The sequence below is a fragment of the Amblyraja radiata genome, chromosome 35, assembly GCF_010909765.2.
Source record: "Amblyraja radiata isolate CabotCenter1 chromosome 35, sAmbRad1.1.pri, whole genome shotgun sequence".
NCBI classification, from domain to species: domain Eukaryota; kingdom Metazoa; phylum Chordata; class Chondrichthyes; order Rajiformes; family Rajidae; genus Amblyraja; species Amblyraja radiata.
The window spans coordinates 4601269-4617233 of NC_045990.1; the positions used below are offsets into that span (position 1 = coordinate 4601269).

General features: G+C 45.7%; 1 protein-coding gene across 1 annotated transcript in view; it reads left to right on the plus strand.

Moving 5' to 3' along the window:
* Window positions 1-15965, plus strand: part of cacna1a (calcium voltage-gated channel subunit alpha1 A) — a 246753-nt gene that overhangs the window by 204490 nt on the left and 26298 nt on the right. Inside the window, exons 38-41 of the mRNA XM_033012279.1 lie at window positions 4376-4481; window positions 6363-6470; window positions 8249-8349; window positions 13669-13778. Of these exons, the coding sequence (XP_032868170.1) occupies window positions 4376-4481; window positions 6363-6470; window positions 8249-8349; window positions 13669-13778 (425 nt within the window). The remainder of the gene's footprint in view (window positions 1-4375; window positions 4482-6362; window positions 6471-8248; window positions 8350-13668; window positions 13779-15965) is intronic.

Below are 15965 nucleotides of genomic sequence, written 5' to 3' on the forward strand. Positions count from 1 at the left end.
CATCTGCAGTTCTTTCCAACACATCTGCAGTTCCTCATTATCCCAAACATTCGCCTTGGTCTGCTTCATTTAAAGGGAAAGACAGAGAATTTTAGACACAAATAAAGATCTAGAATAAGTATGACGGGCTTCACATTAGTACGGTGATCACCTTGCACCTATTATCTCAATAATAGCTCTTATAATTCCCATATAGTTTGTTAGCCAACACTCTGAGATGGGCTAGTGGTAAAGGACTTGGTAAACTGTTGGTTCAAAGCGCAGATGAGTGTGAGAGGAACTGGGGTTCACATTTGCCAAGAGATCTTTATCCCATTCAAGTCAAGTCAACTTTATTTGTCACATACACATACAAGATGTGCAGTGAAATGAAAGTGGCAATGCCTGCGGATTGTGCAAAAACAACAGAACAGGATAGAACAGAATCAGTATTTACATATTAGAAAATATATTTTTTCAAGAGACACAACACAACAGTAAATTAGTCCCTAGTGAGATAAGAGTTTACAGTCCCGACAGCCTGTGGGAAGAAACTCCGTCTCATCCTCTCTGTTTACACAGCATGACAGCGGAGGCGTTTGCCTGACCGTAGCAGCTGGAACAGTCCGTTGCTGGGGGGGAAGGGGCCCCCCATAATGTTGCTGGCTCTGGATCTGTACCTCCTTGTGTATAGGTCCTGCAGGGGGGGCGAGTGTAGTTCCCATCGTGCATTCGGCCGAACGCACTACTCTCTGCAGAGCATTCCTGTCCTTCTTTGCTGGTTCCCCTTTCAAGGGTCTGAGGAAGGGTCTCAACCCAAAACGTCACCCATTCCTTTTCTCCAGAGATGCTGCCTGACCCGCTGAGTTACTCCAGCAACTTGTGTCGAGCCCCTTTCAAGGAGATGTTTTAAATCAGCAGCGGGTTTATGAGCAGTAGTGTCTGCCCTTGCACCCTCCCCCATGGAAACTGCCCACCCCTCCCCTCTTACAGCCCTTTGCCCTGGATGGTCCATATACCCCCCCTCCCCATTCACCACTGAATGCGACCCACCCATTTCTACTGCTCCTTAGCTGTTAACCCTGTTATACACTGGAAACTAAGCAATTCAGTTAGCACTTACCTGTTTCAGTAGCTTCCTCATTCCTTCCCTCTCCCTGTCTCTGTATTCTAGTTCAACGCTATAGATCAGGTGTCAGAAGTGTCTGAAGAAGGGTCCCGACCTGAAACGTCACCCATTCCTTCTCTCCAGAGATGCTGCCTGTCCCGCTGAGTTACTCCAGCATTTTGTGTTTATCTTCGGTGTAATCCAGCATCTGCAGTTCCTTCCTCCACATTTGGTGAACGTACACTTTGTTTCACCTCAACAAGAAGCTTTTATTACATAATCACAGTTGCAAATAACTGCGAGGATCAAAACTGTATTGCAGTTTGCAAACATCCATTATTAAATTAAAACATTGATCATTCATATCCAAGACGCACTTGAGACCTCGTGGTGATCAGCGTTGACCGAAGGCTTCCAAAGTCACCATATGCTCCCTCGACAGAGGCTTAACCCCGGAAGAGGGGCAGCAGTCGACTCTGGCAGCTCTCTCGACAGCCCTCTGCCTTGGACTCAGGGGCAAACCGACAGAGAGATCTATCCACATCCTCCAGAGATGCTGCCTGTCCCGCTGAGTTAGTCCAGCACTTAGTGCCTTCTTCTGTGTATGAGACTGAAACATTCAAAGCAGCCAGAAAAGGCAAGAACTGCTCCTGAAATACAAGAGCAGGAGATGATGCTAACATTAGACACTCCAGTATCCAGCTAGTGATCCAAATTCTGAAGCAGAAGCACAGGCCCAACTTTTATAAAACTCCCATTCATAAAATCCACAAACATCAGACGTGGAGCAAGCCCTTCATTTCTAGATTGCAAAGAGACTGGTGAGAAGTACAGATCACCCTTACATAGAACCGTAGACAATAGGTGCAGGAATAGGCCATTCGGCCCTTTGAGCCAGCACCGCCATTCAATATGATCATGGCTGATCATCCAAAATCAGTACCCCATTACACCCTGATTGGTACAAAATCTATTTATTTTTAAACGAGCTGCTCTTTGAATTTCATCCTCTGATTTCACCCTCTGCGTGTCTATTCCTCCGTATGTTTACCCCACTCTATCCATGGGCTCTCTTTTCCTGACCTTCATCCTCTTTGACATTTCATGTCCTTCCAGACTACAAGGAGTGCCAGGAGGTTTCTGTGCTGGTGGGAAGAATGGTTTGTTAGACCTATTGACACTATTGCAAGGCATTTCTGAGCTACTGTGGTAACACACACACACGTGGAGTTGTTGGAAAACTTAAGTCTGATGTTAGTGATATTCATGGTGAGAGTTAACCCCACCTCCCTGTCTGAGTAAGCACCTCAGCATTTGTTCACAGCTGATGATCACTTTATCTTGGGTCTGAGCATCTTCTGAATACAGGCAGAATGTAATGTACTGCCTAATTCAATACATCTGCAAATTCTAAGAGGAAGACTGCAAGATAACAAGACTGATTGATTGATAGGAGACAAAAATACAGGAGAAACTCAGCAGGTGAGGCAGCATCTATGGAGCCAAGGAATAGGTGACGTTTCGGGTCTGAAGAAGGGTCTCGACCCGGAACGTCACCTATTTCCTTCGCTCCATAGATGCTGCCTCACCCGCTGAGTTTCTCCAGCATTTTTGTCTACCTTCGATTTTACCAGCATCTGCAGTTCCTTCTTAACCAACTGATTGATAGGTACTATATTGAGTTTGTACCTTATCCCCGTGATCTGCGTGGGATTTCTCCGAGATCTTTGGTTGCCTCCCACACTCCAAAGACGTACAGGTTTGCAGGTTAATTGGCTTGGTGTAAATGTCAAATTGTCCCTAGTGTGTGTAGAGTTAGTGTTAGTGTGCGGGGATCGCTGGTCGGTGCGGACTCGGTGGGCCAAAGGGCCTGTTTCCGCGCTATAGCTCCAAACTAAACTAAAGGAGACTGGTTGCATGCAAGAGTCACCGCGTAAGGAGTGCCAAGAAAGTTATGGAAGTGTTCAAAATTGTCCATGTAGCAGAGGGAAGGATGGAGATAGTAACCAAGTGATAAGTGGGAGTGCAAATGGTGGAATGCAGTGAGAAAGGAAGGTGGGGAGTGAAATGTAGAGCTAAGGGTGGGTTGGCGGGTGGAGGGGAAGCAGGTAGACAGGGGTTGGTGGGTCCTGAAGATAGATCCTGAAGAAAGATCTTTTAGAACAAGTCAGGATCAGTGGATGGCACGGTGGTGCAGCGGTAGAGTTGCTGCCTCACAGTGCCAGAGCCCCGGGTTCCATCCTGATCCACGGGTGCAAAGTTTGTACAGTATAAAGTAGACACAAATGCTGGAGAAACTCAGCGGGTGAGGCAGCATCTATGGAGCGAAGGAAATAGGCAACGTTTCGGGTCGAGACCCTTCTTCAGGGCACTTGTACAGTGTGGGTTTTCTCCGGGTGGCACCTGTTTCCTGCCACATTCCAAAGACATACAGATATGTAGGGGAATTGGCTTTTGTAACGTGTGTAGGATGCAAAAGTGGGATAATGCGGAACTTGTTTATGGTTGATCGATGGTCGGCGTGGACTCGGTGGGCTGAAGGCCTGTTTCCACACTGCATCCCTAAAACAAAAACAAGTGTTCCCGAAACGGTCCCCGCCATTCCCCACTCAGCACCAGTGAATTTCTGTCACTTCTTGCACCTCACTCATGGCTCCTCGCCTCTTTCCATTCTCTTCCCGCTATCTCGTTCTATCGCTCTCCCCTTTCCCTCTCTCCATTACTGCCTTTAATCTCCTCTGAAAGAAAATATATCTTTGAAACCATCCCATTGTTCTGATTGCAGCCAATACAATGCACCACCCCTAATTAACTGGGGGATTTACTGGATGCCGCTGTTAATGATCTCTGAATGACGCTCCATCGCACTGGAGGAGCAGATTTTAAGCATTAGCATAGCTGCGAATGGAATCCAGCGTCTTATCCTTAGATTGCTTGTATGTCCGGTGTAACTGCCTTGCTAGTTCTGTGGGGATCCCTGTGTGCATGCTGCATGTGCCTGCACCCCTGTGTTTGGTAACTGGATGTCAGTGCCTCAAGTGAACCTGAGAATGCCCACTGCACTGTGTCATGTCCCGCGGATTCTGTGTGCGTTTGTGTATGTGTGTACGTGCGTGCGTGCCTCGTGTTCGATTGCAATTTTGTCCAAAGTGCTTGAGTTTTGTATTTAAAAAAATGTGAATGAATTGTTTGAGGCGATATTTGAACGGAACCTGGATGGTGTCTGCTGTGCACCAGGCAGCTGATGGTGCTGTGGGCTAGGTCTGTTGTGTGGTTGCTTCTCCACAGAGGCTCTTGCGAATGGACTTGCCAGTTGCCGAGGACAACAGCGTGCATTTCAACTCCACTCTCATGGCTTTGATCAGAACCGCCTTGGACATCAAAATCGCTAAAGGTGAGACATCATCGCTGCGATATAGAAAGCACACCAACGCCTCTGCTTCCTAAAGGGCCTGTCCCACTTTCACAACTTAATTCAAAACCTCTGCCGAGTTTTAAAAAAATCTAGATCATGGTAATCTACAAACTCCTACGACCTTCCACGACTATGTTCACGAACTCCTACGAGTATGTCCACGAATTCCCACCACTATTTCAATGCTCTTCTGACAAGTAAAAAGTTGTAATTTCTTTCATCCCGACCATTTTTTTACTCATGGTCATTTTTTATCGGGCTGGAAAAAATGTCCCGACTTACCTGATGCCACGAGTACCTAAGGCTGGCATAACGAGCCGCTACGATATATCTACAAACTCCTACAGACTCGTTACGAACATTCTGCGAGTTTGAATCGAGGGGAAAACTCGGGAGAATTTGTGAATTACCTCGTGAAAGTGGGACAAGCCCTTTAGAAGGCTTAGGAAATTCAGCATGTCCCCCCACAACTCTCACTGACCTCTTCAGATGTGCCGTGGGAAGCGTTTTATCGGGATGCATCATAGCACGGTTTGGGACCAGCTCCATCCAGGACAGCGGTCATGGTGGAGCAGCGGTAGAGTTGCTGCCGATTGCATCGCCAGAGACTCGTGTTCCATCCCGACTACGAGTGCTGTCTGTACGGAGTTTGTACGTTCTCCCCGGGATCTGTGTGGGATTGCTCCGAGATCTTCGGTTTCCTCCCACACTCCAAAGACGTACAGGGTTTATAGGTTATTTGGTTTGGTAAATGTCAAAATTGTTCCTAATGGGTGTAGGATGGTGTTAATGTGCGGGGATTGCTGGTCGGTGTGGACCCGGTGGGCCAAAGGGCCTGTTTCCGCGCTGTATCTCTAAACTAAACTAAGCAAGAAATGACAGAGAATTGTAGACTCAGCCCAGACCATCACCCATTTGAAACCCTGGCTCGAATAGTGAAGATTCTACCCCCTAATCCTAGGCACCTGAAACAGCGCTAATTCTTTCTCTTAATCAGGATCTTCTTTCTACTCAATAGATAAAACATTTTAAAACGCATAGATCCATTTTATATATGGCCATGAATAATACCCTGCAACAAGGTCTCTCTCAGTTTAAACCTGATCTAAATCACTAGAACGTAACAGTAATGACTGATTGTACCTCACTGGAAGATTAGCAGTTTCAGTTTATTGTCACGTGTACCGAGGTACAGTGAAAAGCTTTTGTTGCGTGCTAACCAGTCAGCGGAAAGACAGTGCCTGCACCTCCTCCAACCTCATCTATTGCATCCGCTGCTCTAGGTGTCAGCTGCTCTACATCGGTGAGACCAAGCGTAGGCTTGGCGATCGCTTCGCCCAACACCTCCGCTCGGTCCGCAATAACCAACCTGACCTCCCGGTGGCTCAGCACTTCAACTCCCCCTCCCATTCCGAATCCGACCTTTCTGTCCTGGGCCTCCTCCATGGCCAGAGTGAGTCCCACCGTAAATTGGAGGAGCAGCACCTCATATTTCGCTTGGGCAGTTTACACTCAGTTTACACCCAGCAGTATGAACATTGACTTCTCTAATTTCAGGTAGTCCCTGCTTTCACCTCCCCTATTTCCTATTCCGTTGCCTATTTCCTTCGCTCCATAGATGCTGCCTCACCCGCTGAGTTTCTCCAGCATTTTTGTCTACCAGCGGAAAGACAATACCTGATTACAATCGAGCCGTCCACAGTGTACAGATACACTGTATAGATGTATAGATACATGAGATTTTAATATGGTGGCAGAGGAAATCTCAGTGGTTGTCCATAGAGACATTTCTTGCAGCCCTGATGGCTTAACCTGCATTAAACGTACTTATCAACTCGATGCTGCCTATCTCTTTACTAGGAGGCGCTGACAAGCACCAAATGGACCGTGAGTTAAGGAAAGAGATGATGTCCATTTGGCCCAATCTTTCCCAAAAGACAATTGATCTGTTGGTCACACCTCATAAATGTAAGTCGAGCATTTTTCTATTTACCGTAACTTTCTCCTTGTCATCCCCTGATGTTTCAACCAAGTATCAACACGTTGAAACTTCCCTGGAGAGGGGCCCAAGCTGGAAAGGGTGCAGACAAAATTTACGAGGATGTTGCCAGGACTCGGCGGCCCTGAGCGGTAGGGAGAGGTTGAGCAGGCTTGGTCTTTATTCCTTGAAGGGCGGGAGGATGAGGGGTGATCTTATAGAGGCGTATGCGATCATGAGAGGAATAGATTGGGTAAATGGACAGAATCTTTTACCCAGAGTAGGGGAATCGAGAACCAGAGGACATAGGTTTAAGGTGAGGGGAGGAGGGGGGGGGGAAGATTTATTAGGAACCTGAGGGGTAACTTTTTCACACATAAGTTGGTGGGTGTATGGAACAAGCTGCCAGAGGAGATATTTGAGGTTGAGGTTAGACAGGTACATGGATAGGACAGGTCAGAGGGATATGGGCCAAACTCAGGCGGGTGGGACTAGTGTAGATGGGGCATGTTGGTCGGTGTTGGCAAGTTGGGCCGAAGGGCCTGTTTCCACACTGTATGACTCTATGAGAAAGACATACATGACCCCGAGCCATGTAGTTTGTGTTTACTTTGTTGACACAAGACATTAGATGCTGGAATCTCTCGCAACATATAGGCGAGCAGCTGGAAATCTCAGCGGGCCAAGCAGTTTCTGTGGAGGGAAATGAACAGATGACGTTTCGGGTTAAGTTCCTTCATCTAGACTGAAAGAGTCGGGGGGAAATATTCAGTCTGAAGGTGAGGGTGGTTGGGGCAAAGGATGGCAAGTGATAGGTGGATACTGTGTGGATTCTCCTTATAAGGGAATGGGGTTAGGAGGGAGAGATAGATCAGCCATGGAGTAGACTTGATGGGCCAAACGGCCTAATACTACTCCTATGCCTTTATGAGTGGCAGATAACAGATGGGGAAAGGATGGATGGAGATAGCAACAGAGGTTGGGAGGTGAAAAGGGAGGATTAGGGTAGCTAATCGGGATATTCTTCTGTCCCACTTTGATTCCTACACTGCACCGAGTCTGCTGTAACCAGAGCTATAGGTTTAAAATAATTTGCAAGTAAGCTACTTGGCTTACAAGAGTGTACATGGGTAGGAGAGGTTTGGAGGGATATGAGCCAGTGGGTAGGACTAGTGTAGCTGGGACGTGTTGGCCGGTGTGGGCAAGTTGGGCAGGAGGGCCTGTTTCCACTCTATGACTCTAGAGGGAAACATGAGAGGATTTTGGTTTACACACAGAGGTCGGCTCACATCTGAAGCCCACCGTGTGGAAGGCGGTAGATTTAATGAGAGCTTTCAAAAGCCAGTTGGGGACGTGTTTGAAGACTTTTATTTTCAGGAAGAGTTTCGGGCGGCACAGTTGGGCAGCAGTAGAATGAACGTACTTATCTTCAGAAGAGGAAGGGTCTCAACCCGAAACGTCACCCATTCCTTCTCTCCAGAGATGACGCCTGTCCCGCTGAGTTACTCCAGCATTTTGTGTCTGTCTATCTCAGGTTTGTAGGTTAATTGGCTTGGCGTAATTGTAAATTGTAAATCATAAATCTTCCCTAGTGTGGATAGGACTAGTGTTAGTGTGCGGGGATCGCTGGTCGGTGTGGCCTCGGTGGGCCGAAAGGCTTGTTTCCGCACTGTATGTTTTCTTGTTACCTAATTTATCTTCTCGCCTTCTCCTCCCCATTCCCCTCCCCCCCCCCCCCCCCCCCCACCCCCCTTCCTCTTTACTGCAGCGACAGATCTGACTGTAGGGAAGATCTACGCAGCCATGATGATCATGGAGTACTACCGACAGAGCAAAGCCAAAAAGCTCCAGTTACTCCACGAGGAGCAGGTACTAGTGTAGTGGAGAGTATCCATTCAATCACAAACCTTATCAGACAGCATCCCAAAACGAAAGAGTGGAATGCAAAGCAGAGACTCACCCAGAGAAAGAACAAAGCTTTGCTTAATCAGCTTACAGATTTGCTTTGTGATGTTTGCTTCTTGCACGCTCCCATCCATTTGGTCCTCACATTAGATGTCACAGTGGCAGAGAATGGAACTTTCCTTTGGCAATATTGAGCTTACAACCTGGTTATTTTGTTGCATCTGATCTGGGGTATCCAAACCCTGGCTCGCATCAGTCGAGCCCCCGGTCTGGTTTCTCTTCATGCTTCTCTCTATCTGGTGGCACTGGCAGGTTTTGTGGTGTTTGATCCCTCCGGTGGCACGGAGGTTTGGAAACGGGGTCACCCCAAGTGCTGAACTGCATTGCACTGCACAGCACCAGTTGGTATCAGCACCTTGAGATGCAATGGGAGAAGACTCAAAGCTTTGAAAGGCAGACAATTAGCTTCAAACAGTGCAAAGAACTCACAATATGGTAGCAGCTGTGCATTATCCTCTCCTGCTGACCATGGGCACCAGTGGAATAGACTATACAGCCGCCACTGTATGCCGCGGTTAACACAGCCACCCAAGGGAAACCTGAAGATTTATTGCTTCTGAGGATCCATAGTTAGATGCCATTGAAGATTAAAAATTCTGAACACTTCTTCACCTCCTTAGGCTGGAGTTAAACATATTTAACTAATGTTTGTACTTTACTGATTTTTGTCTCATGACGTTGTGTTGGTGGAGGAAACCAGGTGATAGTTGGGATGTCAGTCAAGCAACTGGTGTCAAGGGTCAGGAGTCAAGAGAGTTTATTGTCATGTGTCCCAGATAGGACAATGACATTCTTGCTTGCTGCAGCACAACAGAATATGTAAACATAATACAGAATAGGAGATAAAAGTTTATTGTGTCTATATACCATAAACCAAGCTTCTTACATAGAAACATAGATATTAGGTGCAGGAGTAGGCCATTCGGCCCTTCGAGCCTGCACCGCCATTCAATATGATCATGGCTGATCATCCAACTCAGTATCCCGTACCTGCCTTCTCTCCATACCCTCTGATCCCCTTAGCCACAAGGGCCACATCTAACTCCCTCTTAAATATAGCCAATGAACTGGCCTCGACTACCCTCTGTGGCAGGGAGTTCCAGAGATTCACCACTCTCTGTGTGAAAAAGGTTCTTCTCATCTCGGTTTTAAAGGATTTCCCCCTTATCCTTAAGCTGTGACCCCTTGTCCTGGACTTCCCCAACATCGGGAGCAATCTTCCTGCATCTAGCCTGTCCAACCCCTTAAGAATTTTATAAGTTTCTATAAGATCCCCTCTCAATCTCCTAAATTCTAGAGAGTATAAACCAAGTCTATCCAGTCTTTCTTCATAAGACAGTCCTGACATCCCAGGAATCAGTCTGGTGAACCTTCTCTGCACTCCCTCTAGGGCAATAATGTCCTTCCTCAGATTTGGAGACCAAAACTGTACGCAATACTCCAGGTGTGGTCTCACCAAGACCCTGTACAACTGCAGTAGTACCTCCCTGCTCGTATACTCAAATCCTTTTGCTATGAAAGCTTGTTGTTGAGTGTTGTTGAGTATCTGAACGTCCAATGTTGAAACAACCGCTGAATTTTCCCAGGTGGTATATTGGGGTTTCCATCTATTTCCCACCAGCTTGTTTGCTGTGGTTAATGTCTTCCGTATCGTGTTCCCTCCTATCGTGAACGTGCTGAGATCTCACACTGGACACGTGTATGAGACTGGGCCAGTTACTGCTCTCAGCCTTCAATCAGTTCACGTTGGTGAAGCCATCCATCAATACCCAGTGTTACAACCAAGCTGTCCACAACATACAGTGTTATTTATATATAAAACACATTGAAGCAAATGGCCATATATAGAAACATGGAAAAATAGGTGAAAGAGGCCATTCGGCTCTTCAAGCCAGCACCGCCATTCAATATGATAGAAACATAGAAAATAGGTGCAGGAGGAGGCCATTCGGCCCTTCGAGCCAGCACCGCCATTCATTGTGATCATGGCTGATCGTCCCCTATCAATAACCCGTGCCTACCTTCTCCCCATATCCCTTGACTCCACTAGCCCCTAGAGCTCTATCTAACTCTCTCTTAAATCCATCCAGTGACTTGGCCTCCACTGCCCTCTGTGGCAGGGAATTCCATAAATTCACAACTCTCTGGGTGAAAAAGTTTTTTTCTCACCTCAGTCTTAAATGACCTCCCCTTTATTCTAAGACCTGTGCCCCTGTTTCTGGACTCGCCCAACATTGGGAACATTTTTCCTGCATCTAGCTTGTCCAGTCCTTTTATGATTTTATATGTTTCTATAAGATCCCCCTCATCCTTCTAAACTTCATGGCTGATCATCTAAAATCAGCCATTCTCCCATATTTTGCTAAAGGAGGTTTCACCTATTTTAAGCATCTTTCACACCCCTTTCTGGACATCCCAAAGAGATTTAAAATCATTTAAGTGCTTTAAAATTGTGGTTGCCCTTGGAATGAAGGTAAAACCAGATCACGCATGGTACGCTCCAGTGAACAGCATGGTGCAAGTCAGTGCCTTGAGGAAAACAGCAGAGAAAACTGGGGGAAGAGAGGGGGCTCAGTCTCAGGCTCGGAGCAAATGAATCAAGAGGGCTCAGTCTCTCCCAGTTGTGGATGTAGCCCAACATGTAGGGGTGGTGCGATGGTCCGTGCTGCTATGGAATTTTTTAAGGCACTCATGATAATATCTAAGACCTGAGATGGCAAAGCAAAACAATGTAAACTATCAAAAGTTTTTTTCAGCTGGCCATCCAATTTCCTACCAATGGAAGTGTTATTACAATCTGGAATGGTGATTGTAGATTAACTGATCGAAGTTGCCCAAGTGTTGCCGCTGGTTTTTTATTTTGTTTTGTTGCTTCTGGCTGCACCTGCATTCACTTTGGCTCCTTGGTTTGGGGGACTTTGGAGCAGAATTTTATCCCAAGTGATGGTCTTCCACATTGGCGTCAAGGGGGATGTTTTGCTTCTGCCGATGTACGTGGTCAATAAAGGACGGCGCCGTTGCGTCTTGAAGAAAGCACCGTAAATGATGGGGAAAGGCTTACCCCGGACCTCATTGCTGCCTCTTGCCTTCAAGCACTGGAAAGATGCTCATTGCCCGCATGATCTTTTTTTTTTAATGAATGCTTCGGGTTCAGATGACATTCATTTACTAAGGGGGTCATTCAACATTGGACCTGTGAGCAGGTGGTGAAATCCTGGGAAGACCAGATTTGAGATTTTTTTTTTTTTTAATATTATATCACTGGCAGGCCTCTTCCAATCAATTTATACAGGCGTAGGGATTCCAGGAATCCAATTGTATCCCATTTCTACTTGATTTATCCTAAATCCTGAGGTCATTGGGTGAGAGCCCAGCTAGTTGTCCACTACCAATGCGGCTCTGAATTCACCTCTGAGGCAGGCTATTACGTGGCTGTGGGAGAGGTGTCTCCCTGGCAGCATGGATACTAGTCACTGCAAATGCGAATGGGAATAGAAACATAGAAAATAGGTGCAGGAGTAGGCCATTCGGCCCTTCGAGCTTGCACTGCCATTCAATATGATCAGGGCTGATCATCTAACTCTGTATCCCATCCCTGCCTTCTCTCCATACCCCCTGATCCCTTTAGCCACAAGGGCCACATCTAACTCCCTCTTAAATATAGCCAATGAACGGTGGCCTCAACTACATTCTGTGGCAGAGAATTCCAGAGATTCACCACTCTCTGTGTGAAAAATGATTAGGATGGGGATGGCCAAGCATGCTATGGCCATCCCCATGGCAACACATCAGGGCGATATATTGAAAGTCAGTCATTGTTAAACATCCAGTTTGAACCCTATTGGCAATGATAACCTTTCCCCAATGTAATCGTGGGCTGCAGGTACCTGTGGCAAGGCCAGCATTTATTGCCCATCCTTAAATTATCCTCAGCCAGATAGTTTGGGTGCTGGAGTCACAATTAGACCAGAGCAGATCAGGTTGTAGATGCCCCTGCCAAGTGGTTAGTGAACTGAACTAGATGGGACTTTACAGCAATCTGCTATTGCTGGCTTTCCACGTTTATGGAAGATCTATTGAATTGATATTAAGTTGGAATTGAACTCACGCCCCTGGGCAGTCAGTCAGAAATGACGTAACCTTTTATGCCACAATGTTCTTTGGGTGGCTATTTTAAAGAACATACCATGGTCAATATTTTTAAGGCGACAAGTTATTTGGTATATTTTTCCTTACAACTTCCTGCCATCTCTCTCTCTCTCTTCTCTCTTCTCTCCTCTCTCCTCTCTCCTCTCTCCTCTCTCTCTGGCAGTTGAGATCTTCTGAAGTTTGAGGGCACCTTAGTTGAGGTTTGGAAGAGCAGCTGATTTTCTAATCCTCCCTCCCTGTGGGAAGAGAAGTCTCCAGCCTTAGACTAAAGGCTGCCTGATCACATTATCCCTCTCCCCAGCCCCCCCACCCCCCCTCCCCCACCCCACACACACACACACACACACTCTGAAGAAGGGTCTCGACCCAAAACGCCACCTATTCCTTCACTCCACAGATGCTGCCTCACCCGCTGAGTTTCTCCAGCATTTTTATCTACCTCAGGTATAGAAACATAGAAACATAGAAATTAGGTGCAGGAGTAGGCCATTCGGCCCTTCGAGCCTGCACCGCCATTCAATATGATCATGGCTGAAGAAGTATCCCACTACCTCAGTTTAAACTCCCCAAAAATGACTAAATATTTCAGATTAAAAAATGCAAACGTACAGAATAATCTTTCCCGAAGCATTTTGAAAATATTGGGACCGAAAATATTCATTCCTAACGTTCACTCATCCAGTCTGTGACAGTTATCTCTACTGAGATCATTCTCAGACGTCTGATCTACTAAAGCCATTAATTTAGTCCAGCTCTGAATAATATTTGTTCTTGTCCTCCAATTTGCTATTGGCATTTTCGATTGAGTTTTATTGGGATACTGAATCTCCAATTGGAATTAGATTAGGGTTGTCATTATGCTATAATATTGATATAATAAGCAGTATTACCGGGGTACAACCCACAAATGTTTATTCTCATGGAACTACAGTGTTAAATGACCTCCTGCTTCCCAACATCTGGAGTGGCCGGGGAAGTAAATGAATCTTCTTCAGCATCACATTCTGAATCTGATTTCTTCATTCCCATAAGTCTGTCTGATGCCAGCACTAGGCCATGTTGTATCTCACACAGAACCGAACGCCATTACTATTTCAGCGCATGGAACCAGCATCACCTACCCAGGAGATGGAACCGGGGCAGAGCGCCTTGCCGGAGCAGCCGCTCGTCTCTGGGGACACCCTGTAAGTTCCAACGCCGATGAGTTGATGTGTGTGTCAAATCACCAGAGGAATGCGTCGGGTAGAGCCTCTTGCCCAGAGTAGGGGAATCGAGGACCAGAGGACATAGGTTTAAGGTGAAGGGGAAAAGATTTAATAGGAATCTGAGTGGTAACTTTTTCACTCAGAGGGTGGTGGGTGTATGGAACGAACTGCCAGAGGTGGTAGTTGAGGCTGGGACTATCCCAACGTTTAAGAAACAGACAGGTACATGGATAGACAAAATTGCTGGAGAAACTCAGCGGGTGCAGCAGCATCTATGGAGTTTCTCCAGCAATTTTGTGTACCTTCGATCTCCCAGCATCTGCAGTTCCTTCTTGAACAGGTACATGGATAGGATGGGTTTGGAGGAATATGGACCAAATGGGACCAGTGTAACTGGGACATGTTGGCCGGTGTGGGCAATTGTAAATGGACATTAGGTACAGGAGTAGGCCATTCGGCCCTTCGAGCCAGCGCCGCCATTCAATGTGATCATGGCTGATCATCCCCAATCAGTACCCCGTTCCTGCCTTCTCCCCATATCCCCTGACTCCGCTATCTTTAAGAGCCCTATCTAGCTCTTGTTGGGCAGAAGGTCCTGTTTCCACACTGTATCACTCCATGACTCTATGAGTTCTTTCATAAAGTACTTGAGTCCTTGGATTTAACAGGCTAAAGGAATTTAATGCTGCAACATTGAGAGTAGGTCATTAGGTTAGTATATAAAACCTCAGTAAATCCCTATAGAAATAGTTATGCAGAAGAATCGCTTGTGAAATGGCAGTGAAGTGTGTAAATTATATGTACTTTTAAAGTTTATGGCTTTAACTTATTTCTTTAGTTTTGCTTTCATTTGACTCAACCCATTGGATTTGTACTCTAGAGTCCAGAGACTGAGCCAATTTGCACTAATGTGATTGATATCTCAATTTATCTAACCTTCTGCAGGATTTACAGGCTAGATGGTAGAAGGAAATTTACTCCTAACTCCAGTCTCTGACAATTATCTCCACTGAGATCATTCTTAGACGTCTAAGCTCTTAAATTGAGTCCAGCTCTGATAGTTGGGAACACTATGTGTTATTGTCCCCCAATTTGATATTAGCATTTTAGATTGAGTTTTACTGGGATACTGAAACCCCAATTGGAATTAGATTTACATCCCTTCCAAGTTTGGGTTTAGGCACAGGTACATATTTGTACCAGGATCTGTACTCGGTTTTGATCCCGGTTTGGGATAAATTCCCGAGTTTAGATTGGGATTTGTCCTCAGTTGGGTCACATACCCATTTCAAGTTAGGACTGAATATCATTTGATTCCCATTTAAGAATCGAATTACACATGTTGTTGATGTTGGACTTTGTTTAATCCACATTTCTCAATGTTCTAGCGGAGTTAGTCGGAATAGTTATTCAGTATCAGTAGAGTCAGATATTCAGATAACAATTCCACTCAATTACGATTGACATGAGCTTTTTCTGTACATTGCACCCCATCAATATAGCCCACTATTCTTAATTCTTGTGGCCCTGTCAAATTCCAGTTGTGGAGACACTGGTATCATTGTCTCGTTGTAGGACATTCATCATTCTTTGATTCTGGATTTTAATTCATGTATTGTCTTTTTTTTTAATATATAATTTATGATGCTTTTATCAGTGATATATTAAGATTTATATGTACTTTATGATAATTTTTAATATGCAATGCATTTTTATGTAATGTTGCCCCTTGTCTGGACCTTGAGTCCGAAATAAAATGTATTATTATTATTCTTTTCACCCTTTACTGTTTACCACGCTACTCTTTGAATACGTTCTACAATTCACCCGTCTAGCCCTCCGTCCCACACCCTATAGGAATTAATTCCACCTACTCACCAGTTTATTTCTCCGAAACAGCGTGATTTTTTGCTTTAATAACATTTAATGCAAGTAAAGCCTGTAAAGTCCAATCAAAGATAGTCTGAGGGTCACCAATGAGGTAGATAGTAGTTCAGGACTGCTCTCTGGTTGTGGTAGGATGGTTCAGTTGCCTGACAACAGTCGGAAATAAACTGTCCCTGAATCTGGAGGTGTGCGTTTTCACACTCCGATACATTTAATTGAAGATAGACACAAAAAGCTGGAGTAACTCAGTGGGCCAAGTAGCGTCTCTGGAGAGAAGGA